The sequence below is a fragment of the Marmota marmota genome, unplaced genomic scaffold (assembly GCF_001458135.2).
Source record: "Marmota marmota marmota unplaced genomic scaffold, marMar, whole genome shotgun sequence".
Taxonomy (NCBI): domain Eukaryota; kingdom Metazoa; phylum Chordata; class Mammalia; order Rodentia; family Sciuridae; genus Marmota; species Marmota marmota.
Genome location: NW_026000283.1, coordinates 10,452,461 through 10,478,969, shown reverse-complemented (window position 1 = coordinate 10,478,969; position 26,509 = coordinate 10,452,461). Strand labels below are relative to the sequence as shown.

The following is a 26,509-nucleotide window of genomic DNA, read 5'->3' as shown; positions in this document are numbered from 1 at the left end:
AAAAAAAAAAAAAAAAAAAAAAAAATTAAGAGCAGAGAAACTGTTCTAAAGACCTTAAAATGGTTGAGACAATCTAGCCTTTTATTTCATTTTATTTTTTTGAAACGGGGTCTCAGCATATTGCCAAAGCTGGCCTTTAACTCCAAGACTCAAGCAATCTTCATGAGTATGGGGACTATAGGCTTGTGCCATTGTCCTTAGCAAGGCAACCCAGGTTTTAAAAAGCTTTTCAATTTCTCTTAAACAATAAAGTTATGTTACAAAAATGTCACCAATTACTACAATGGGAATATTTCACACACATTTTAATATTTTTCTCACAATGGATATTTTGCAAAAAGAAAAAAAAAAGGAACAAGACCCTCCAAAATTTCAATATGGCTCTTTATCTCTTTGTACTAACATTAAAACACTGTATGTGCTATAATATAATAACAGATTAGAGGAACTATGTTATTTTTTAACAATTATTTCAATATAAAAGAATAAAACATAATGAAGAGCATATGTGGCTTGGTGTTAATGACATAACATTTCACAATCATATAGAAGAAGCAAAATGCATAACTTGAACCAGATGTTGAAATGGTTTAGAACTAGTATCTAAAGACAAATATTTCAGAAAATATGTAGAAATGTAACCACAGATTTATTATAGGGAGTTCTCTATGCAAGAATTTTTATAATGCACTTTATTTGGTTTCTCAAAATGAAATTGCATTCTGATCTTAATAATATATATTTTAAAAATTCCACAGGAGAAGCAGTTTTCCTGTTCTAGTTTTAAAATCAAACTTTTGTCTTTACCACATACTGACTAGGAGATCTTAGGAAACTTAAACTCTCTGAATGTCAGAATACTCATTTTTAGAATGGGAATAGTAACATCTAAACTTTAAGAATTATCGTGTTGTTTAGGTAATACCTGTAAAGTACTTTCCCTGGCACCTGACACATAGTAAATACTCAATAAAGAGTGGTGAGTATTTTTGCTATTACTACTACTACTATTTTTCATTATTTACTACTAACAATCACCCTTCAAATCTAAAAACAAAACAGCTTCAGAAGAAGTGAATGATTGTGATCAGAGAACAAAATATTGGATTTCAGAGGTTGTGTAGATGATATCCAGGCTGTAATCATGGGAGCTTATGACTAAAGTGAAGTAAAGGTAGAGGTCATTCTCTGGAGTTGAGGTTAGAAATTGTGAGGAGGTCATCCACGTGATTGTTACTTCTTTCTCAGAATAAGGACAGGAAATGAGGTGAAGAGAAAGACTCAGTTGCAAAAAGCCTCATGGAATGTAGAATAACCTGGAAGATGGTAACACAGCCCTATTTTGGGCCTTCTCAGGACTCCATCCCTCTTTTGTATATCTGTTGCTAGATTATATCTACTCTGATTCCAACCTACTTTTCTGTGCAATAAAGAAATCAGAGGCCGGGCACGGTGGCACACTCCTGTAATCCCAGCAGCTCAGGAGGCTGAGGCAGGAGGATCATGAGTTCAAAGCCAGCCTCAGCAATTTAGCAAGGCACTAAGCAACTCAGTGAGACCCTGTCTCTAATAAAATACAATATAGGGATAGGGATATGGCTCAGTGGTTGAATGCCCCCGAGTTCAATCCTCAGTACCCTCCCCCAAAAGAAAGAAAAACAAAAAAAATCAGAAAAGACACAAAGAAAACTGTTCTACCATTTCCCAGCAGCACCTCACAAACAAGTCTTGGATGCTTGCTAATAACTGTGATCCATTATAGATAATATGAGGAGGTTAACATGCTTTCTGACCCTACACTGTGTAATACAGGGAATAGATAAAAATATTAATACAAATATACAGATATTGATATCACTGAAGCAGCATGACATAAAATATTTATATACACAACATTCCTCTGCAAATAACAAATGTAAAATAAACAATACCTAGCAGAAAATTTTATTTATTTCATGTACCCACACAGAGAAGCAGTACACCCAGCTGTTTCACTAGATAGCAGCTCCCTTGGGTTACTTAATAAGATCCTTTTATAATTCAAATCTGAGCTAACCAACTCTCTCACTACACAATCTGGCTTTTCACTTTGGGGTGTGTGTGCATGTACACACGTATGTGGTGCTGGGGATGGAACCCAGACCTCACACATGCCTCACATGCACTCTATGACTGAGCAATATACCCAGCCCTGTAGCTTCTCCTTCTTTAAGTATAAAGTCTGATATGGTATGGCTCACCTATAACTCTTAATATTTGAAGTAAAGAGAACTTTATGCAGATTTTGACTTTCAATGGAACTCTGCTGATAGGACAAAGATTGCCAATTCTAAGAGCCATTATAAGACCAGAGACAGAGTCACTTAAAAAGGATATGACTTGCTGTAATTTTACATATAATTCTATGACACACCATAATATTTTTCCAAAAATCTTTCAATATTCTATTAACTGAAAAAGGAATAAAAAGTCATTTTAGAAACTAGACACACTCAGCACTAATCTATTCATAAAGTTTTTATGTAGCTGAAGAATTTTATATCAAATGGACAAAAAATAGTTCATAAAACCTACGTAAAGACTTAGAAAAATTCATCTCCTAGAAATCAGGTCAAATGGACTCAAAGACCTCACTGAATGCAAGAGAATCAATCGGAAGCAAAATAAAGACTCCTCCTAGGGAATAAACAGAAACCAGTCCATGTAATCAAGAAGTTATTTTTCTTCTTGATCTAAATGCTTGCCTCCAGTCTGGGCTCAGAGAAAAGTCTTGGTCATTTGAACTGGTTGTCAATCAAGGTCCCCTTCATTTTAGCTTTCTTGGCTTCCAGTTCAGCCTGGAAAGGAAAAAAAAATGTATGCCTTGATATATCATTCAAAAGTCTTATTTTTCCTTCCTTATTTGAAGAAAACACTTGGAAACACTCTCCCTTAGTGATATTGGCCAAACTATACTGTCATTTTGTGTGCATGTATGAATATGTAACAACAAATCCCATCATTATGTGCAACTATAATACACCAATAAAAAAGATGGAAAGAAAAAAAATACAAAGATAGGAAAAAAATGAAACCCTCTACCTTAGTACACATATAGTGTACAAACCAGAAGTGATTCTAAAATCTTTATGTGTCTGTACAACTTCTTTCCAACCCTTCTGATGTTACAGCACACTCAAAAAATGGTACTTGTAGGCAAAATACAGGCAGAGATACAAGGCTGTGGCTTAAGACAATGAATGCAGGGATTCCAGGAACCCAGCACCTCCCAAGGGCTGAGGGAATCAATGTCATGGCATATTCTATTCTTATCCTATTCTTGGCAGAATAGGGAAGAACACCATTCCAAAACAGTGCTACTAAATTTTGGAGTCCATGAACTATTTGTTAATCAGTCATGCAACATACATGCAAAAATCAAGAGTAAACATTAAGAAACTTTTATAGCAATTTGATAGAGTAATAATAAAATGAAATAATTTAATAATACAAATTGAGGTCAATTCAATATTTATATTTTATAAATTACAAAATTGGCAATTAAAAAGAAAACACTGTTTTTTTCATCTTATAAAGTTTGAGACTACTCTAGACCACTATTGCAAGGTAAAACAGCAACCAAAAATATACCAGTCAGGAGCTGGTGTTGTGGCTCAGTGATAGAGAGCTTGCCTAGCATGTTCGATTTTCAGCACCACATATAAATAAAGGCCCATCAATGTCTAATATATATACTCAGAAACAAGAGCCTCCAAAGAAGGTAATTATCATTGAAGGAGACAGACTGCTTAATACAGCTACAGATTTCCTCCCAAATGTCTTTTATTGTGGTGCTAGGGATTGAACTCAGGGATTAATACATGCTAGGCAAATGCTATACTACTGAGTTACACCCCCAGCCCCCATACTTTAAAATAAGGGTTTAGTACACAAGAAAGTGCCCTTTATGGATGTCTTCATTTTTAAAATTTTTAGTTGTAGATGGACACAATACTTTTGTTCATTTATTTTTATGTGGTGCTGGGGATTGAACCCAGTGCTAGGCAAGCACTGTACCACTAAGCTACAACTCCAGCCCCTAGATGTATTCATTTTTAAGAGAATGCCATTTTGTGTTTAAGCAGATATTACAGAATTGTAACACCTATTCTTTTTTTCCTACAGTTGCCCCATGAGTAATCTTAGAAAATGTGTAGTTTTTATTCTCATTTATTTCCTTAAAAAATTATTTTTCCAGTGTGAATAATTAAACAGTAAATTAATTAGGCTAAATTTTAGAAAACATTTTAAAAACCCTTGGTGCCAAATGTTATAAAAATATAAATGTAAATAAAAACATTGACACCTTTAGATAGGCAGCCTGTCCCAAAGAGGCAGTGCCCCCCACCCTGTACACAGGTGTGTGTACACTCACACTCGCATGTGACTTATGGATCCTCTTGGGGTGAACTAGACTAACTCCTCTTCCTGCTGTTTCAGGTGATGATGACCAAACGGACTAAAGACATGGGCAAGTTCAGCTCTGTCACTGTGTCTACCATTGATGAAGAGGAAGAGGAGATTGAGGCTGTAAGTGCTTCACCTCTCAAGGGAATTTGAATTTGGGGTGGGTTAAGAAAGGGAACTCCAGAGCTAGAGCATGATGTACCAGAGAACAATTAGAGACATTGCTTTCAGACCCTGCTCTGCTAGTAAGAAACTATGTGACACTGGGTTAAAGCCTGTTTCCCAGGACCTCAGGGATAGCTGTAAGATGTGCACAAGAGAGTTTGAACTCTTTCATTCCTCTTAAATTTGAAGACTACTGGACTAAATTATTTTAGAGCCTTTCCAGTCCAGCTCTGATGGTTTGGCAGTCTGTTCTCAGCAGCTGCAGCAGTAGCAGCCACAATTACCTTTCTGTTACTTCAGTAGAATGAAGTTTATGGAGAGATGTGAGCTGTTATTTTTAAAATGATTTTGGTTGAAGCCTGAATTTCTCTGGATTATTGAAAAGGAAACAGAGGCCTGTCATTTTAGTAATGATTTCATGACTTGAACACTGTAAATTGTTGCTATGGTCTTTATTATAATTCCTCAGTGAGAGAGCTAGTTTAAGGATGCTTCTTTTTTCCTTCAGAGGGAAGTTGCTGACTCATATGCACAGAATGCCAAAGTGATTGAAAAACAGCTGGAGCGCAAAGGCATGAGCAAGAGGCGACTGCAAGAGCTGGTGAGTGCCATGGGATAGGAAGGCTCTGGCTTCTTTGTTTGGATTTCATCTCTGAACAACTGTCCAGCAGGCAGGGAAATACTTTAGGAAATCTCTTGGGGGTGACCAGTATAGTTGGCTGCTGACTTGCTAACCCTAGCTTGTGGTTGTTGGTATAACCTTCTCTGTAGTAGAGGCTGCAGGGTCCAGGCCCTAAATTATAATACCTGTTATCTAACTAGGATGATATTTTAATCTGCTATTTATGGTCCAAGGTAAGGCATTTAAAGGTGAGAGTTTCTGGATACTCTCCCAGGATGTAATGATGCATGATAGTGTTATTGGCAGTACCTGCATTGGGGTGGTTATTACTTCTTTTTTTTTTTAAAGAGAGAGAATTTTAATATTTATTTTTTAGTTTTTCGGCGGACACAACATCTTTGTTTGTATGTGGTGCTGAGGATAGAACCCTGGGCTGCACACATGCCAGGCCAGCGCGCTACTGCTTGAGCCACATCCCCAGCCCCGGTTATTACTTCTTAAAGCACTGGTAGTTTCCTGTGTTATTCCAGGGTTTGAGCATGCATATCTATATTTGATGGTGCCTACATTTCTCTTTTTTTATAATTGCTTTTAATATTTTATTAAACTCTGACAGTGCTTCATTGATGCCTTATCAAAAGACATATACCATTTTCTTCTAATGACTGATATATATATATATATATATATATATATATATATATATATATATATATCAGTCATTAGAAGAAAATGGTATATGTCTTTTGATAAGGCATCAATGAAGCACTGTCAGAGTTTAATAAAATATTAAAAGCAATTATAAAAAAAGAGAAATGTAGGCACCATCAAATATAGATATGCATGCTCAAACCCTGGAATAACACAGGAAACTACCAGTGCTTTAAGAAGTAATAACCGGGGCTGGGGATGTGGCTCAAGCAGTAGCGCGCTGGCCTGGCATGTGTGCAGCCCAGGGTTCTATCCTCAGCACCACATACAAACAAAGATGTTGTGTCCGCCGAAAAACTAAAAAATAAATATTAAAATTCTCTCTCTTTAAAAAAAAAAAGAAGTAATAACCACCCCAATGCAGGTACTGCCAATAACACTATCATGCATCATTACATCCTGGGAGAGTATCCAGAAACTCTCACCTTTAAATGCCTTACCTTGGACCATAAATAGCAGATTAAAATATCATCCTAGTTAGATAACAGGTATTATAATTTAGGGCCTGGACCCTGCAGCCTCTACTACAGAGAAGGTTATACCAACAACCACAAGCTAGGGTTAGCAAGTCAGCAGCCAACTATACTGGTCACCCCCAAGAGATTTCCTAAAGTATTTCCCTGCCTGCTGGACAGTTGTTCAGAGATGAAATCCAAACAAAGAAGCCAGAGCCTTCCTATCCCATGGCACTCACCAGCTCTTGCAGTCGCCTCTTGCTCATGCCTTTGCGCTCCAGCTGTTTTTCAATCACTTTGGCATTCTGTGCATATGAGTCAGCAACTTCCCTCTGAAGGAAAAAAGAAGCATCCTTAAACTAGCTCTCTCACTGAGGAATTATAATAAAGACCATAGCAACAATTTACAGTGTTCAAGTCATGAAATCATTACTAAAATGACAGGCCTCTGTTTCCTTTTCAATAATCCAGAGAAATTCAGGCTTCAACCAAAATCATTTTAAAAATAACAGCTCACATCTCTCCATAAACTTCATTCTACTGAAGTAACAGAAAGGTAATTGTGGCTGCTACTGCTGCAGCTGCTGAGAACAGACTGCCAAACCATCAGAGCTGGACTGGAAAGGCTCTAAAATAATTTAGTCCAGTAGTCTTCAAATTTAAGAGGAATGAAAGAGTTCAAACTCTCTTGTGCACATCTTACAGCTATCCCTGAGGTCCTGGGAAACAGGCTTTAACCCAGTGTCACATAGTTTCTTACTAGCAGAGCAGGGTCTGAAAGCAATGTCTCTAATTGTTCTCTGGTACATCATGCTCTAGCTCTGGAGTTCCCTTTCTTAACCCACCCCAAATTCAAATTCCCTTGAGAGGTGAAGCACTTACAGCCTCAATCTCCTCTTCCTCTTCATCAATGGTAGACACAGTGACAGAGCTGAACTTGCCCATGTCTTTAGTCCGTTTGGTCATCATCACCTGAAACAGCAGGAAGAGGAGTTAGTCTAGTTCACCCCAAGAGGATCCATAAGTCACATGCGAGTGTGAGTGTACACACACCTGTGTACAGGGTGGGGGGCACTGCCTCTTTGGGACAGGCTGCCTATCTAAAGGTGTCAATGTTTTTATTTACATTTATATTTTTATAACATTTGGCACCAAGGGTTTTTAAAATGTTTTCTAAAATTTAGCCTAATTAATTTACTGTTTAATTATTCACACTGGAAAAATAATTTTTTAAGGAAATAAATGAGAATAAAAACTACACATTTTCTAAGATTACTCATGGGGCAACTGTAGGAAAAAAAGAATAGGTGTTACAATTCTGTAATATCTGCTTAAACACAAAATGGCATTCTCTTAAAAATGAATACATCTAGGGGCTGGAGTTGTAGCTTAGTGGTACAGTGCTTGCCTAGCACTGGGTTCAATCCCCAGCACCACATAAAAATAAATGAACAAAAGTATTGTGTCCATCTACAACTAAAAATTTTAAAAATGAAGACATCCATAAAGGGCACTTTCTTGTGTACTAAACCCTTATTTTAAAGTATGGGGGCTGGGGGTGTAACTCAGTAGTATAGCATTTGCCTAGCATGTATTAATCCCTGAGTTCAATCCCTAGCACCACAATAAAAGACATTTGGGAGGAAATCTGTAGCTGTATTAAGCAGTCTGTCTCCTTCAATGATAATTACCTTCTTTGGAGGCTCTTGTTTCTGAGTATATATATTTGTTTTCCCAAAACCCTGACCAAATTTCACTACTGCTCCATCCACAATGAAGGTCACAGGGGCATTCTTCGGCTGGGACTGGTAGAACAGTGGTAGTCCACACCTGCAAAAGGCAGAATGAACCTCTAGAAGAACTCTGATTCCAAATCCCCTCAGAGATTTGCAAAACATATGTAGACCCTGGGAATATTTTTGTGTCATAAAATAAGGATTAGCTTTTCTCAATGACTGATTCCCAAATGGTGCTTGTTAAAATTGCTGTTAAGGGGCTGGGGTTGTGGCTCAGCGGTAGAGTGCTCGCCTCGCACATACAAGGCCCTGGGTTTGATCCTCAGCACCATATACAAATAAATAAATTAAATAAAGGTATTGTGTCCAACTACAACTAAAAAAATAAATATTAAGAAAATTGCTGGGCTGGGGCTGTAGCTCAGAGGCAGAGTGCTCGCCTGGCATGCGTGAGGCACTGGGTTCGATCCTCTGCACCACATAAAATAAAATAAAGTTATTGTGTCTACCTATAATTAAAAAATAAATATTCAAAATAAATTGCTGTTAAGATTCCTAGGTCACTCCCAAAAGATCCTGATCCAGCAAATGTAGGGAGTGAGGACTGTGAATCTGCAAGTTTATTGAGCATTTCAAGTGATGTATAATATTCAACAAGTCTGATAAACCCTAGCTCATGTTATTGATTGCTTTGCAGTCAAAACTGCCACTATTCTTCCCAGTCACCTGGGTAACTGGTTTGAGCATTTTGTCTAGATTTTTTTCTGTTCTGTTTTGTTTTTGTAGTGTTGGGAGGAGTGTAAAGGTTCCACTGTAGTGGTTGGCAACCAGTCCTGGTAGTAATCACCACTTTCTTTGGCTGACCATTATTACACTTATTGAGCTAAACAAAGTAGACCTACAAGAAATGATAAAACCAATTTCATCAATCCAATATGGCTGGGAGTGAAAATGCATTCTTATCCATTTTCCTCAGCTTTAATCTCCTAGTTTGAGTCTTCTGAGAGACAAGCTGTAACCGTAGTTTCATCAAGATTGAATTTTTTAGTTTAATAGTCACTATTAATAGCCTAAAACTGGAAATACACATAATATTCTTTAAGATTCTTGAGTCTATGATCCTATAATAGACTTTACAAATAGGTCTGGATTAAGTTACACTAGTTTCGTTTACCATATGGCCCAGTCAATTCCACTCCAAGAGAAAATACATGTTCACACTATAATTTATACTAGAATATTCACAGCAACTTTACTTATAATAGCCCAAACTGGAAACAACTAAAACACCGTTCATCTCAAATGGGTGAATGGGCAAACAAACTTGGATACATTGAATTCTGCTTATTAATAAACAGGAATAAATGATTAATGACATAATAACTTTTTAAAATATTTATTTTTTAGTTGTAGTTGGACACAATACCTTTATTTTATTTATTTAGTTTTATGTGGTGCTGAAGATTGAACCCAGGGTCTCACACGTGCTAGGTGTATTGAGAGCCACAATCCCAGCCCCATGACATAATAACTTGAAGGACTAAAATAAGAGGTGCAAAAGATAAATACTATACATATATAACACATATTGTAGAATTTAAATTTTAGGAAAGGCAAAACCATTGTAACAGAAAGCAGTGCCTAATGGGAGGGTGGGGGGTTGGACTGCAAAGGCATATGAAATGCTGGAAATGTTTGATATCATGATGATGGTGGTATTACATGACTATATTCTTTTGTCAAAGCCCATCAAACTGAACACTTAAAATGGGCACGTTTCATTACATATGGATTACATCTCAACTTTTATAAAATTGCACTATGTTAAAAACTCATTTTTGTGGCCAGCTAGTCAGGGATGTAACTCTGACTAGTCTCTTTAGGAAATATATTAGTATTTGGTTTGAAGGCAGTTGAGATTATAAAAACAGAGACACAACAGAGTATTGTATCCAAATAGTTATTTTCGTAATCTATTATGCCTCTACTTGCCTATTTCTGGAGAAACCCACATGGTTAACACTTACTTTGCACACTTCTTCCTGTATTGTCGTTCAATGCCTTCAGGCCTGTACAGAAAATAGAAGTAAAAAGTAAGAAGGCAGGAGTAAATCCCATAACCTATTAACCATACCATCTAATTTCTTCACATACTAAAAAGGCCTTTCAAAAGTTTTCATTTCAGGACTGGGGTTGTGGCTCAGTGGTAGAGCACTCGCCTAGCATGCACGAGGCACTGGGTTCGATCTTCGGCACCCCGTAAATGTAAAATAAAGATACTGTGTACACCTAAAAAAACAAAAAAATAAATAGATATTTTAATTTTTTTTTCATTTCATAGATCAATTGGTTAAATGTGTTAATTTTAAAGTTCCAACATTCCTTCCTTCCGTCCTTCCTTCCACAAGCATTTATTGAGCCCCTAAAATGGTTACCCAGACAGAAGAGGAAGAGGTGCAATATAACTGTCATAGTAATGATTATAGTCATACTAACAATGATAGCAGCAACCACTTAAATAGTTAGCCCTCCACATGCAAGGGTTCCTCATGTGTGGATTCCACCAACTGTGGATCAAAAATATTCAGAAAAAAAATTGTGTCAGTACTGAACATGTACATTTTTTGTTATTATGCCCTAAACAATACAGTATAACAATTATTTACATAGCATTCAGGTTGTACAGGTATTATAAGTAACATAAAGATGTTAAAGTATGTGAGAGAATAAGTTATATGCAAATGCTATGCAATTTGATATTAGGGATTTGAGTATCTGCAGATTTTGGTATCTACAGGAGGTCCTGGAACAAATTCCATGTGGATACAGAAGAAAAATGGTATAGCTTTTACCATATGCTATGAGCCATTCTAAAATATTAAAATTATTTTAAGGATTACATGAGTTAATAAATATACATTTATTAACTCATGTAATCCTTACAATAACACTGTGAGGTAGGATATATTATTATTCCCATTTTACAGATGAGGGAACTTAAGCATGAATTATAAGATTTGCACAAAATTGTAGTGCTAGGAAGTAGAGGAGGTTGAATTCAAGCCCAGGCAGTCAAACTCAAGAGCCCACATGATACTGCCTTAGAAAACCAACACATTGATTAAAAGACTCAATTCTACCCACCCAGTTGCTTAACAGAAACTTGGAACTCATCCTTGATTCTTCTCCTTCCCTCATTTCTCACACTTACTTCATGAACAAATCTAATGGATTTAATCTCAAAAAAAATTTCTTGAACATGTCTACTTTTTTACACCTTCCTGCCACCATTATCAATTCCCTCTACTACTGTAACAACTTCCTGACTGATCTCCTCACTCAACCCCTCTTGCTTGTTTCAAAATTTTAATAGTCAACATAGGCATAAGGTATACATACAAGAATAAAATGAAAAATAAATATCCATCCTACCTGTCCCCTACACACCAAGTTCCCTTCTCCATAGGCAAAATCCTTCTGATTTTTTTGTGTTCATCCCAGAGATAGTCAACGCATGTGCAAGCAAAGAAGACTGACAGGTACACAGTAGGCAAGCACTCTAGGCTTTTTTTCTGTGCTGGGGATTGAACCCTGCATATGCTGGATAGGCACTTTACCACTGAACTATATCCCCATCCCTGGTACATAAGGAAACACCTTTTTATCCTTTTTTATACGAATGTACCATATTTTACACTATTCTTCACCTTTTAAAAAAAATCATTCAAAATGTTTCTTAAATGGGTGAAAAATGAGATCTTCAAATTTGCATTTATTTTTTAAGACAGAAGTTATACATGTTTTCATAAATTTAACACACACACACATATATATACACACACATATATATATGCATGTGTGTGTGTGTGTGTGTGTNTCTAATATCATTAGAACTTTAAAAATCAAGGCTCTATTACCAATCATACACATTTCAGATTGTAAGATTATAATATGAACAATTATATGCCAGTAAAGTTAGATACCCTAGAAGAAACAGATTCTTACAATGAAAGACTGACACAAACTGTCAAAGCTCACTCAAGAAAAAATAGAAAACCTGAACAAACGATAACAAGTAAAGAGGTTGAATTAGTAATAAAAAACCTTTTCTCAGAGAAAAGGCCAGAACCAGAGGCATAAGGTGAATTTTACTCAAAGTTCAAAAAATAATTCTATAATGCTTCACATTTTTTTGGAGAAAAGGGAAGATGAGGGAACACTTCCCAATTCATTCTGTGAGGTTAATTTTATACCAATATCAAACCCACACAAACATATGACAATAAAAAACTAGAGATATATCACTTAAGAATATTCATACAGGCTGGGGCGTAGCTCAGTGGTAGAGTGCTTGCCTAGCACCTGCAAGGCCCTGTGTTCAAACCCCAGCACCACCAAACAAGAAAAAAAAAACAAAGCAAAGAATATACATACAAATAAAAGTCCTCAAAAAATACTGGCAAAGTGAATCCAGGAGCATGTAGAAAAAATTGTGCAACGGGGCTGGGGATATAACTCAGTGGTAGTGCACTTGCCTAGCATGTGCAAGGTCCTGGGTTCAATTGAAAAAAAAAGAAAAGAAAAAAACTGCAACATGGCCAACTGGAATTTCTCCCAGGAATATGAGAATGGGTCAACATGCCAAAAAATAAAATCAGTGCAAGAATAGGAAGTTCACAAATAAACCCAGGTATTTATAGTCCTGATCTTCAACAAGGTTGACAAGACCACACAATGAAAAAAGGATTCTTTTTTCAACAATGGTGCTGGGAAAAGTGGATATCCACAGGCAAAAAAAATGAAATTGGACCTTTATCTAACACCATTTATACATAAATTAACTCAACATGAATTAAAGGCTTAAATATAAGATTGAAAATGTAAAACTACTAGAATAAATTTTGGGGAAAAAGCTTCTTGACATTAGTATGGTCCATGTGACTTAGTGAGTTTTTTTTTTTTTTGGATCTGACACCAAATGTACAGGCGGCAACAACAACAATCAAAAAGCAGGATTACACCAAACTAGAAACTTCTGCACACAATTCAATAGCATAGCAAAAAATCAATTTAAAATGAGCAACACACCTGAATAGACAATTCATTTTTTGGGGAAGGGGGGGGTTTACTGGGGATTGAGCCCAGTGGTATCTCTGCCACTGAGTCTACATCCCAGTTTAATTTTTAAATTTTTTTTTTTTTTTTTAGTTTTCGGCAGACACAACATCTTTGTTTGTATGTGGTGCTGAGGATCGAACCCGGGCCGCACGCATGCCAGGCGAGCCACATCCCCAGCCCTTTAATTTTTAATTCAACTTAGTCTCACTAAGTTGCCCACACTGGCCTCAAATTTGTGATAATTCTGCCTCAGCCTCTTGACTAAATGGAATCTGAATAGATATTTTGATTTTTGTTATTGTTTTTGGTATCACAGACTGAAACCAAAGATGTTTAACCACTGAATAATATCCCCAGCCCCTTTTTATATTTTATTTAGAGATAGGATCTCACTGAGTTGCTTAGGGCCTTGCTAAATTGCTGAGGCTGGCTTTGAACTTGTGATCCTCTTGCTGAGCCTCCCAAGCCGCTGGGATTACAGGCACTGTGCCTGGCTGAATAGACATTTCTTAAGAAGACATACAGGACTGGGAATGTAACTCAGTAGTAGTGTGCTTGACTAGCATGCACAAGTCCCTGGGTTCAACCCCAGCACCACACACACACATACACACACACACAGGACAAATGGTCAACAGATATATGAAAAAATATCCAATATCACTAATCATCAGGGAAACCACAATGACCTATGACTTCATTCAAGTAAAAATGGCTATTTTCAAAAAAAATGACAAAAGATATTGCGTGCTGGTGAGGATATGGAGAAAAGGAAACCCTTGCATACTGCTGGTAGGAATGTAAATGAGTAGAACCACTATAGAAAGCAATATGGAGGTTCCTTAAAAAATTAAAAATAGAACTATTTATGATCCAGCAATTCCATAACTAGATACATATCTAAAGGAAATGAAATCCATATGTTGAAGAGACACATGCACTCCCATTTTTATTGCAGCACTATTCACAATAGCCAAGAAATGGAAACAGTCTAACCATCCATTGACAAATGAATAGGAAAAGAAAAGGAGGCATGTCCACAAACAAAAATAATATTATTTAGTCTTAAAGAAGTAAATCCTCCATTAGTGATAATGGGGATGAACTTAGAGGACATTATGCTAAATGAAATAAGCCAGGCACAGAAAGACAAATCCTGCATGATCTCATTCATTTGTAGAATCTAAAATTGTCATACTCATAGAAGGAGTAGAATAGAGGTTCCCAGGCACTGGAGGTGAGGGAAATAGGGAGGAGTTGTTCAATGGGTATGAAGTTTCTGTTACACAAGATGAATGAATAAGTTCTGGAGATCTACTGTATAGCATGGCAACTATTGGTAACAATTTTGTATTGGTATACTTTAAAACTGTTAATATCGTGGTGAGAAACTGAGGCTTCTTGATATCAGTTAGCATAAAGCTGTCAACCATGTGAGTAAGCCATGATGGAAGTAGAACCTTCAATCCTGATCAAAACATCAAATGACTGCTCCTCTTAATGACCTCTTAATGACCACAGCCTCATGAGAGACTAGAACCATCAAGCTAAGCTTATTCTTAAATTTCTGACCAACAGAAATTATAAGAAAAGACAAATGTATGCTGTTGCTTAAAAAAATCAAGGGAATGCCAGGAGATGTGAATGGACAGAATGGTATAGGCCAGAGGCTGGGGTTGTGGCTTAGAGGTAGAGCGCTCTTCTAGCACGTGTGAGGCCCTGGGTTCGATCCTCAGCACCACATAAAAATAAATAAATAAATAGATAAATAAAGGTATTGTGTCCAACTACTTCTAAGAAATAAATGTTAAAAAAAAAAAAAAAAANAAATTTGCATTTATTTTTTAAGACAGAAGTTATACATGTTTTCATAAATTTAACAGCCATTTGTATTTTTTGTGAACTGTCAGTGCATATCTTTTGTCTAATGAGTTATCTCTTCATTTTATATTAAGGAAACTTGGTATTGTTAAAGGGTCTTACAAATATTTCTTCCTTCTTTTGTTTTTCTCTTTTTATGGGTACCAGGGATTGACCTAGGAGCACTTAGCTACTGAGTCACATCCCCAACCCTTTTTTGAGACAGGATATTGCTAAATTGCTTAGGGCCCTCTAAATTGCTGAGGCTGACTTTGAACTTGAGGATCCTCCTGCCTCAGCTTCCTAAACTGCTGGGATTACAGGTATGTGCCACCATGCTTAGCTCCTTGCAAATATTTCTTCTCAAGTTTGTTATTTGTCTTTGATTTTGTTTTCCTCATATGGAAATTTTAGATTTTTCTGTGGTCAAAGCAATCTTTTTCTTTTTTCACATGAGTATGTCATACTTAGGTCTTCCTCACTTTGAATTCAAATCTAACAAAAACATAAACATAAAATCTAACCACTTATTTTAGGATCTGTTTCCTCTACTGTCTCACTCTAAATTATTCTCTAAATAGAGGCAAGAATGGCTTCCACAGACACCTAGAATAAAATCCAAACTCCCTACCATGGTCTACCAGGAGCTGAGTACACAACTGGGCCCCTGCCTAATCTCATACACTGTTTCCCTCCCTCCCTACACACTGGCCACACCAGAATTTCTTCTGTTCTTTGAACAAACATGTACTTTCCAACCTCTGACTTTCACATACATATGCTCTTCTCACTGCTTGGAATGCTCTTCTTACAATAATGCCAAGGCTGTCCCATTCGTACCTTTTTTGCCCTCACCTCATACATAACCTAGTTAGAGAGGCCTTTCCTGACCATCTTTTCTATGAAGACCTCATGTGATATCAGTCCTCTATTTCATTAATATAGCTTTCCATAATCATTATTACTTGATTTTTCTGTTTACTAATTTTGTCATCCCATCCATGAGATCAGAGATCGGAAAGTCTCATCACTCTAGGGCTCAATAAAGAACCAGACACAAACTAGATATGCAATAAATAGTGGCTGAATTAATTTTTTTAAGAATTCAATTTAAGGGCCGGGCGCTATGGTGCACGCCTGTAATCCCAGCAGCTTGGGAGGCTGAGGCAGGAGGATCACAAGTTCAAAGCCAGCCTCATCAACTTAGTGAGGTCCTAAGCAACTCAGTGAAACCCTGTATCTAAATAAAATACAAAATTGGGCTGGGATGTGGCTCAGTGGTTAAGCACCCCTGGGTTCAATCCCCAGTACTTAAAAAAAAAGAACTCAGTTTAGTGAGAAAATTATAATCAAGGAGGTAAGTTCTTAAATGGAGGAATGTATAAAGTGTAATGACCACACAGAGGTAGGGATGCCAAAGTACGTCTGAGGTGGTCATGGAAGGCATTACAAAGAGGTGATGTTCAAGCTGATATTCCTGATAGAAAATGACATTTTAGTCAGAGGGAATACTGTATGTAAAGGTGAAGCAGTATAGCAATTACAAATAGTCTAATATCATTAGAACTTTAAAAATCAAGGCTCTATTACCAATCATACACATTTCAGATTGTAAGATTATAATATGAACAATTATATGCCAGTAAAGTTAGATACCCTAGAAGAAACAGATTCTTACAATGAAAGACTGACACAAACTGTCAAAGCTCACTCAAGAAAAAATAGAAAACCTGAACAAACGATAACAAGTAAAGAGGTTGAATTAGTAATAAAAAACCTTTTCTCAGAGAAAAGGCCAGAACCAGAGGCATAAGGTGAATTTTACTCAAAGTTCAAAAAATAATTCTATAATGCTTCACATTTTTTTGGAGAAAAGGGAAGATGAGGGAACACTTCCCAATTCATTCTGTGAGGTTAATTTTATACCAATATCAAACCCACACAAACATATGACAATAAAAAACTAGAGATATATCACTTAAGAATATTCATACAGGCTGGGGCGTAGCTCAGTGGTAGAGTGCTTGCCTAGCACCTGCAAGGCCCTGTGTTCAAACCCCAGCACCACCAAACAAGAAAAAAAAAACAAAGCAAAGAATATACATACAAATAAAAGTCCTCAAAAAATACTGGCAAAGTGAATCCAGGAGCATGTAGAAAAAATTGTGCAACGGGGCTGGGGATATAACTCAGTGGTAGTGCACTTGCCTAGCATGTGCAAGGTCCTGGGTTCAATTGAAAAAAAAAGAAAAGAAAAAAACTGCAACATGGCCAACTGGAATTTCTCCCAGGAATATGAGAATGGGTCAACATGCCAAAAAATAAAATCAGTGCAAGAATAGGAAGTTCACAAATAAACCCAGGTATTTATAGTCCTGATCTTCAACAAGGTTGACAAGACCACACAATGAAAAAAGGATTCTTTTTTCAACAATGGTGCTGGGAAAAGTGGATATCCACAGGCAAAAAAAATGAAATTGGACCTTTATCTAACACCATTTATACATAAATTAACTCAACATGAATTAAAGGCTTAAATATAAGATTGAAAATGTAAAACTACTAGAATAAAATTTGGGGAAAAAGCTTCTTGACATTAGTATGGTCCAGTGACTTAGTGATTTTTTTTTTTTTTTTTTAGGATCTGACACCAAATGTACAGGCGGCAACAACAACAACAAAAGCAGGATTACACCAAACTAGAAACTTCTGCACACAATTCAATAGCATAGCAAAAAATCAATTAAAATGAGCAACACACCTGAATAGACAATTCTTTTTTGGGGAGGGGGAAGGGGAAGGGGAGGGAGGGAAGGAAGGAAGGGAAGGAAGGGAAGGAAGGAAGGAAGAAAGTAAGTCCAGAGGAGGGCAGTTCTTGGCAATGGCTGAGACCCAAGGATAGCAGGGCAAGGACTCTACAATTCTTGGGGCCTTCCTATCCAGTCCCAGGATGGCTGCTAGTGCTCCAATTATCATGTATTTCCATGTGTTTTCCAAAAAGCAGGATGGAATAAAGAAAAAGTAGTGAAAAGGGATTCCCTTGGAAGTCTCACCCAGCAACATATACTTCCACTCCTTTTGCTTTGCAAAAGCACTTTCACAGAGTCTTAGACATTGGGAAGATGGCATGGAAATTATTCTCTAACTTTACAAATGCTAGTATATAGGAGAAAATAATAGAACGTTGGAGTGGTGCTGAGTGAACCAATCTACAGTACTTCCCAGAGTCAGAGAAATAGGAGTTTGGCCTTAGTCATGTTGGTTCTAGGTAGGACATCAGGTAAAGAGGCACAGTAAACAGTTAGATACATAGTTCTGGGAAACAGGAGAGAAATGTCAACAGATCTAGATTTTAAGTGTCATGAGCATGCAAGTATAATTGATGCCATGGAAGGGGTGAGAATACCCAAGGAGGATATAACAGAAAGGGGACAAAAATCAAGGTCCAAACCCTGGGAAATAATAATACTTAAGAAGCAGGGAGAAGAAACAGAATCCAGAAGACTGAGAAGACCAAAGGAGGAGGAGAATCATAAGAGTAGCTTCACAGATATCAAAGAAGTTAATAGCATCAAGGAAGGCGTGATAACAATGATAGGGTCAGAAAAGCATCCACTGAATTTGCAACTCAGGAAGTGAAAACAGAAAGGGGGTACTAGGTAATGGTAGTGTTTTGAGGGTTACTTTGGAATGGAGAGCCTTGGAGGTAGAAAGGAATAAGTTTCAGGGCATATGATAAGCAGACTCCTCTATTTTCAGTAACTGGCACTTTCTTTAACTCACCTGGATGAAAAAGAGGAAAGATCAGACTTCCACCATGGACAGTAGGGGAGAGGAGTGAGTGGATTCTTGGAAAGACTGCTTGTGATTACAGCAGGAACTAAATCAATCAAGGATTACCCTGGCTTTTTGACAAATTCTAAGAACTCTATAGCCTAACAGTCACTTGGTCAGAGTAGAGCAGCCTGAGCACTTCCTGGCACTAAGGCTTTCTCACCTCTAGGATCAGACTGATTGGATTACAGTGTTTCTACTTCACTCTAGGGTCACCCAGTAGTTCTCTGACTAGTGGTGAGGACATCTACCTTATGATATCATAGGAGCCTGTGGCCTAGTTGTATTAGATTAGTTTATGTACTAACTGAATAATACATATTAACTTAAGATAGATACAAAATGCTATTACATAATTATTCATATTACTGCTACATATAATTATATACATCAATATTTTAGTGATCCTAAAGATAGTCAGTATTTTCAAAATCAGAATGTAAATAATGGTGGAAGACAGACATAAGAAAATAGGCTGGGCGTGGTGGTGCACACCTGTAATCTCAGCAGTTCGGGAGGCTGAGGCAGGAGTTCAAAGCCAGCCTCAGCAACTTAATGAGGCACTTAGCAACTCAGCAAGACCCCGTCTCTAAATAAAATACAAAAAAGGGCTGGGGATGAGACTCGGTGGTTAAGCACCCTGGGTTCAATCCTCAGTACCAAAACAAACAAACAAACAGAAAACATAAGAAAATGGATTAGCCTTAAATAGAAAGTGTTATTTTTAAATCTTCCCACATACCATAATGGACTATTTACCCAATGTTTCCTGGAGGCCTTCCTTTGCAAATTTCGTCAGTTTTATCATCTGTATTCCCATCTGCACCTTGTATATAACCTATTTTTCTCTTCAGCTGCTCAATTCTAGAAGCCCTGTTGTTATAATGGTGCTGAGGTCTGACTGGTTACTGAAATCACCTATTGGTGGTCTCTAACTCTTCATTAGTGTGGGCTAACAATAATTTGGTTTCTTAAATTAAACATAACTAGATGCCAGCCTATAGCTTTTCCCTATATAACACTAGAATATAAGCTCCATACGTTCTTTACTTGTTGTACTGGGTTGAACAATATTCCTTTAAAATTTGTGTCCTTCTAGGAACCTCAAAATGTGATCTTATTTGGAAACAGAGTTATTGCAGATACAAGCAGTAAAGATGAGGTCAGAGGGTTGGGGGTATAAAGAGGTGGCAGAGTGCTTGCCTAGCAGGCACAAGGCCCTGTGTTCATTGTCCAGCACCACAAAACAAAACCAAAAAAGACAACGTTAGCTGGGTGCAGTGGAACATGCCTGTAATCTCAGCAACCCAGGAGGCTGAGGCAGAAGGATCACAAGTTCAAGGCCAACCTTAGCAATTTAGTGTGGATCTAAGCAACTTAGAGAAACCCTGTCTCAAAACAAAAACACTAGCCAGGCGCGGTGGCACGCACCTGTAATCCCAGCAGCTCAGGAGGCTGAGACAGGAGGATCGCGAGTTCAAAGCCAGCCTCAGCAACAGCAAGGTGCTAAGCAACTCAGTGACACCCTGTCTCTAAATAAAATACAAAATAGGGCTGGGGATGTGGCTTAGTGGTTGAGTGCCCCTGAGGTCAGTCCCCAGTACTAAAAAATTAATAAATAAGTAAAATAAAAAAGGCTGCTGGGCACAGTGGCACATGCCTGTAATCCCAGCAGCTCAGGAGGCTGAGGCAGGAGGATTGTGAGTTCAAAGCCAGCCTCAGCAACTTAGTGAGGCCCTAAGCCACTCAGTGAGACTCTGTCTCTAAATAAAATACAAAAAAAGGCCAGGGATGTGGCTTGGTAGTAAAGTGCCCTTGGGTTCAATCCTCAGTACCAAAAATATAAAAATAAAAAGGCTGAGGATTGTAGCTCATTCGTAGACCACCCTAAAGAAGATGAGGTTAGAGTAGAATAGGATGGGCCCTTAATCCAATATGACTGGTGCCCTTATAAAGAAGATGACACTAGAAAAATACCACATGATGATGCAAGGCAGATATTGGAGTGACACAGTTAGAAGCCAAAGAAGGGCTAGGCTGTGGCTCAGCGGTACAGCACTTGCCTAGCACATGTGAGGCCCTGGGTTCAATCCTCAGCACCATATAAAAAATAAGCAAATAAAATAAAGATATTTTAAAAAAAGAACACTACAAAAAAAAAAAGAAGCCAAGGAACATTAAGGACTGCTAGCAAAAACCAGAAGCTAAGAAGGGGCAAGAAGCTAGAATCTTCAGAGAGAACATGACCCTACAGACACCTTGTGGACTTCGTTTTTTTTTTTTTTTAAAGAGAGCGAGAGAGAGAGAGAATTTTTAATATTTATTTTTTAGTTTTCGGCGGACACAACATCTTTGTTTGTATGTGGTACTGAGGATCGAACCCGGGCCGCACGCATGCCAGGCGAGCACGCTACCGCTTGAGCCACATCCCCAGCCCACCTTGTGGACTTCTAGCCTCTAAAACTATGAGACAATTAATTCCTGTTGTTTAAAGCCACCCAGTTTGTGGTATTTTATTATGGTAGCTCTAGCATTCTAATATAGTGGCATATTCCAGGCTTCTAGGACAGTACCTGGCATACAAAAGGAGCTCAACAAAAGGAATATTTAATGAACAAATACATGGACTTAATTACCTAGGATTGACCTCTCAGTGCCATTTGGCACCTCTTTATAATAGGCACCCCCACACCTGATGAACACACATACATACTTGTTAAAACTCTCCTCTCTTGTTTTCCACATCACTACTTTCTCCTTGTTCCGTAGTTCCAATTCTTTTATTTATTTATTTTTTTCCAGTACCGGGGATTGAACCTAGGGTCACTAACCATTGAGCCACATCTCCAGCCTTTTTTATTTAGAGACAGGGTCTCACTAAGTTGCTTAGAGCCTCGCTCAGCTGCTAAACTCACAATCCTCCTGCCTCAGCCTCCTGAGCCGCTAGGATTACAAGCATGCACCACTGCACCTGGATAGTTCCAATTCTTTAATGTGCTTTGTAAACCTTCATTCCTCTCTTCTTGCTCCACATTCTTTTCATGTAACTTTATCCCTATGCAGGCTTCAATTTCCCATATATATCAAGAATTCCCCAATCTAAAACAGATATAACCATGTCACTACTCTGCTTAAAAAATGGAGACTGGCTCTTCATTGCCTGCCTATAAATCAAAGTATAATCTTGTCCCCTTTAGCACAGTACTCTGTTCTCACCCCAGTATGCATGAACCCCTTTCTGTAAAATAACCTGTGCTCTGGCCACAAAGGACTATTCAAATTTCTCAGGTACACCATATTTAATGCTTTCAGTGCCTCTAGATTCCCTCCACCTGGAATGTTCCTAATCCCCCTCATCTACCTGATGAAATCCTAGTTCAGGCCAACCACAAATGCCACTATCTTTTGAAGCCTTTCCCATAACCTTCTGTTTATAACACCAGAGCTATTACCTCTTTAATGTTATAGCTGGTAGTTTATTCATTCACAGATCCAGTACCTAGCTCAATGCCTGGCATGTGGCACACTCCAAAAAATTACAGGTTGAATGAATTCATTCAAACCTGTCAAATTTCAGCTATCAAATGGCAGTAGAATCAAATCTCAGCACTACTTCACCAAAGCACAATGAAGATTTTGCTGCACTATCAGAATTTAGAAAACTACCACAAATGTCAAAGAATTGGGCCCGAATAGATGAGCTGCTCAACATTAGATGAATATTTACTCTTCAGAAACAGACCCTGACACAAGAGCAAAATCCTAGACAGAGCATCAACCCCTTACCTCCGAAGATACATAGTCTCCTCATCTTCTGTATTACAAAATTTGTGAGCATGTTTGGCAGCATCAATCACACGGGATCGGTCCCGGGGCCTCATGGGCAATTTCTCTAACTGACAATCTGAAAGAATGGAGAAAGATTTGGTCAGTAGAGTCACTGAAAAAGGTCTTGATCCAATCAGAAGTTTTCAGTGGCAGCTGTAGCACTATAACTTTTACTATAATTACTCTGCTGATGGAAGCTTCCAACTAAAAATGACTTGGTGTCAGGAAAACCTTGGTTTTGGCCCCAGCTCTGTAGTTACCCTGATCATCTTTGGCAAATCACTTCCCACTTCAGGGACTTTTTCTTCATTGAAAGATCAGTGCACTGGGAAGAGGCTGATGTCTGATGCCAACCATACGTTCCTGCCTTGCACCCCAATAGGTTTACTATTTTTAATTAGTGAAAATATGTAACATTAACAATTATCTACTGGTACAGATGGTTGACACTTTTCCTTATTTTCCTCACTTTATGGAAGAATCAAATAAAAGAACATTTATAAAACCAGAGGACAAAAGGGGGTTGTTACTTTAAAATTATATCAATTTTTTCCCTCTAGGTGTAAAAATACTCATTCTTTAAAAAATGTTCTTTTAAAAATCCCCCTTCCTGGGGCTGGGGGTGTGGCTCAGCGGTAGAGCACTCACCTAGCACATGTGAGGCCCTGGGTTTGATCCTCAGCACCACATAAAAATAAATAAATAAAATAAAGGTAGTCTGTCAACTACAACTAAAAAATATTTTTTAAAATCCCCCTTCCAGGGGCTAGGGCTATAGCTCAGTGGTAGTGCACCTGCCTCTCACATGTGAGGCACTGGGTTTAATTCTCAGTACCACATAAAAATAAATATTTTAAAAATTCCCCTTTCCTCCCCTCAAGTCAGCTTTTGTGCTCCCGAAAATTTTCTATTTCATAAGTCTGATCATAAAACCCTAAGTATTAAAATAATTTGTACTTGTAGAGAGAAAAGTGACTTTTTCAAAATATACAGGGGCAGCTGCTAAATTGATGTATTATATATTGTGGTTTCTGTTTCTTGAAAAAAATTTTCATTAATTTTACATCTAACAAAGGAAAAACAATTTAAAAAGAGGGTAAGAAACAATTCCAGTGGGATGATTTTAACTTGTGAAATGTCCCTGGGATTTTTTCTTTGCTTGCTTTCTTTCTCCTTACCATGCCCCCGCCCAAGTACACATATACACTTTCTGTAAAACTTGAAAATAGAAAGCAAAAACCCTCTACTGTTGTAAATCATGCAATTAAAGCTGATTACTTATAAATATGAACTTTGGGTCACTATATACACTGTTAAATTCGATTTATTATTACATATTGTTAAATAAACTGTGAGACAGACACACACACAAAAATAAAAATTTAAAAAAAACTGCCAGATGTGATGCACATGCCTGTAATCCCAGAGACTCACAAGGCTGAGACAAGAGTATCACAAGTTCGAGGCCAGCCTCAGCAACTTAGTGAAGCCCTAAGCAACTTAGGGCTTGTTTCAAATTTAAAAAATTTCATAATTCATAATCCGCTTGAATCAAATGTATGAAATATGATATGTCAAGAACTTTGTAATGTTTTGAACAACTAATAAAAAAAATTAAAAATGCTGGGGGCTGTGGCTCAGTGGTTAAGTGCCCCTGGATTCAATCCCCAGTACCCTTCCAAAAAAAAAAAAAAAAACCTTCCCAACACCGCAACTCAAGTTCCTATGTGTATTTCTGTGATTACAGTACACTTGGTTTGTGCTACAATTTATTAGAGTTAGAAGAGTCAACCAAGTATCCAAGCCTATGAGGAAGGCAATAGGAAAAGTGGGTAACTGTTAAGGACAAAGTTATATATATGCAAATGACCCATCCAAGTTGGAGGAGGTTAATCTGAAAACAAATATGAAATAAAACAGGTACAGTTATAAAGCAGATAGAAATGAATATAATGCAAATCTAAAGGTCCACAGAGGAAGTCAAGCATCAAAGTGATTTGAGATTAATGGAGGAAGTGAAGAGAATTAGAGAACAGTAGGTAGTTTACACATTAGCTTGTTCACTCCTCTCAGTGAATGAATTGCAGTATCACCATTGCAACAGGGAACACTATAATCAGGGCAATTGGAGAGCAGCGGGCAGGAGATCATGAATTCAATTCTAAACATGATATATTTGAGAGGTCCATTAGACATCTGAGTGGAGATATTGAATAGGTAAGTGGAGCTTAAGGAGAGGTTCAGGTTAAAGATGAACATCTGGGAAGTATCAGCAAATAGGTGGTATTGAAAGCTGGGGTCTGGTCGAGATCACTGAGGGAGTGAGTACAGACTGAATATCCAAACAATACCGAGCTCTAACTCCTTGAAATCTCTAGAAATCTGAGAGAAAAAGGAGCTAGACACTGAGAAGGGACAACATTTGAGGTAGGAGAAAAATCAGGAGTGTGTGGAGTCTTGGAAGTAAATAAGAATATGTCACAAGAAAAATGGCATGATCATATGTTTCAGATGCCACTGACAGGGTGATTAATTAACACGAAGATAATTAGCCACCAGACTGGTATCACAGTGTTTACTCAGTAAGCTTAACAAACACGGTTTTGAAGGTGAGGGGTGGGAAGGAAAGTCTAACGGTAGTGGGTCGAGACAACAATATAGACAACTTTTTTTTTTTTGTAGTTGTCAATAGACCTTTATTTTATTTATTTATTGATATGTGGTGCAGAGAATCGAACGCAGTGCCTCACACATGCTGGGCAAGCACTCTACCACGGAGCCACAACCCCAGTCCTTAGGCAAGTCTTTTGATACAAACGCAGCATAGGGGTGGGGTTATAGGTGGAGGGAAATGTAGAATCAAGGAGGGCTTTATTTTTATTTATTCTAAGACGACAGCATCTTTGTATCCAGCAGAAAATCACAAAGTATTTGGAGTGAATTGAGGGGGGAGATTGTGTGTGTGTGTGTGTGTGTGTGTGTGTGTGTTTTAACAAGGAGTTTAGAGGGAGGTCTGTAGACATTGTCACAAGGTTAAGCAGAAAATGAAACAAACAAAAAAAACGTCAAGAGTGGAGAAAGAATGTGTAGGGAGGATTCTGACGGTAAGGGAAAAGCCACTAAACTTCAGTGAGAGGTGGCGCCCAGATGACAGCCGGAGGAAATTCACCCTCAAGGACCCACAGACTAATCCGGGTGCGAGCGCCCGCCTGTAATCCAGCGACTGGGGAGGTAGAGGCAGGAGGGTTGCAAATTCCAAGCCAGACTGGGCAACTTGGCGAGATCCTATCTCAAAATAAACTGGACTGAAAAAAAAAATAAAATAAAATAAAATGAACTGGACTGGAGATACAGTTCAGTGATAAAGCGCCCGTGGGTTCAATCCCCAGTACCCACTGGCTCCCCTCAAAAAGAACCTGCAGTGAGGCATTGGGTTCGACCCTCAGCAACACATAAATATAAAGATATTTTTTTAAAAAATTTTAAAAAAGAACCCACAGACTCGCTCCTTGAAGACGCCTTCTAGTTCGCGACTACTCACCCAGAACCAGGACCATCTGGCCGCACAAACAATAGTAGACGTGGAGAGGCTTCTCGCCGTCGTCATATTCCTCGCGGTCCCGGGTGTCGGAGCAGACAACCGACCGGGACACTACTTTAGGCATAGTTCCCAGAGGCGGCTAGATACCTCAAAGACAACGAAGAAAGTAGCGCAAAAATGACGTCACAAGCGC

At 38.0% G+C, this 26,509-nt stretch overlaps 2 protein-coding genes across 2 annotated transcripts; one reads left to right on the top strand and one right to left on the bottom strand.

Annotated features, from left to right (window-relative positions):
• Window positions 1–288: 288 nt before the first annotated feature.
• On the bottom strand, window positions 289–26,509 carry Steep1 (STING1 ER exit protein 1). Its single transcript, XM_015498524.2, has 7 exons — window positions 26,317–26,509; window positions 22,734–22,851; window positions 10,163–10,204; window positions 8,091–8,229; window positions 7,282–7,371; window positions 6,639–6,731; window positions 289–2,837 (listed from the first exon to the last, which is right to left on the bottom strand). Exons 1-7 carry the CDS (start codon window positions 26,438–26,440, stop codon window positions 2,775–2,777), a joined length of 669 nt encoding a protein of 222 aa, XP_015354010.1. The 5' UTR covers window positions 26,441–26,509; the 3' UTR covers window positions 289–2,774.
• Window positions 3,717–5,572, top strand: LOC125614392 (STING ER exit protein-like). Its single transcript, XM_048797143.1, has 3 exons — window positions 3,717–3,760; window positions 4,480–4,569; window positions 5,120–5,572. The coding sequence occupies exons 1-3, from the start codon at window positions 3,719–3,721 to the stop codon at window positions 5,228–5,230; spliced, it is 243 nt and encodes an 80-aa protein (XP_048653100.1). The 5' UTR covers window positions 3,717–3,718; the 3' UTR covers window positions 5,231–5,572.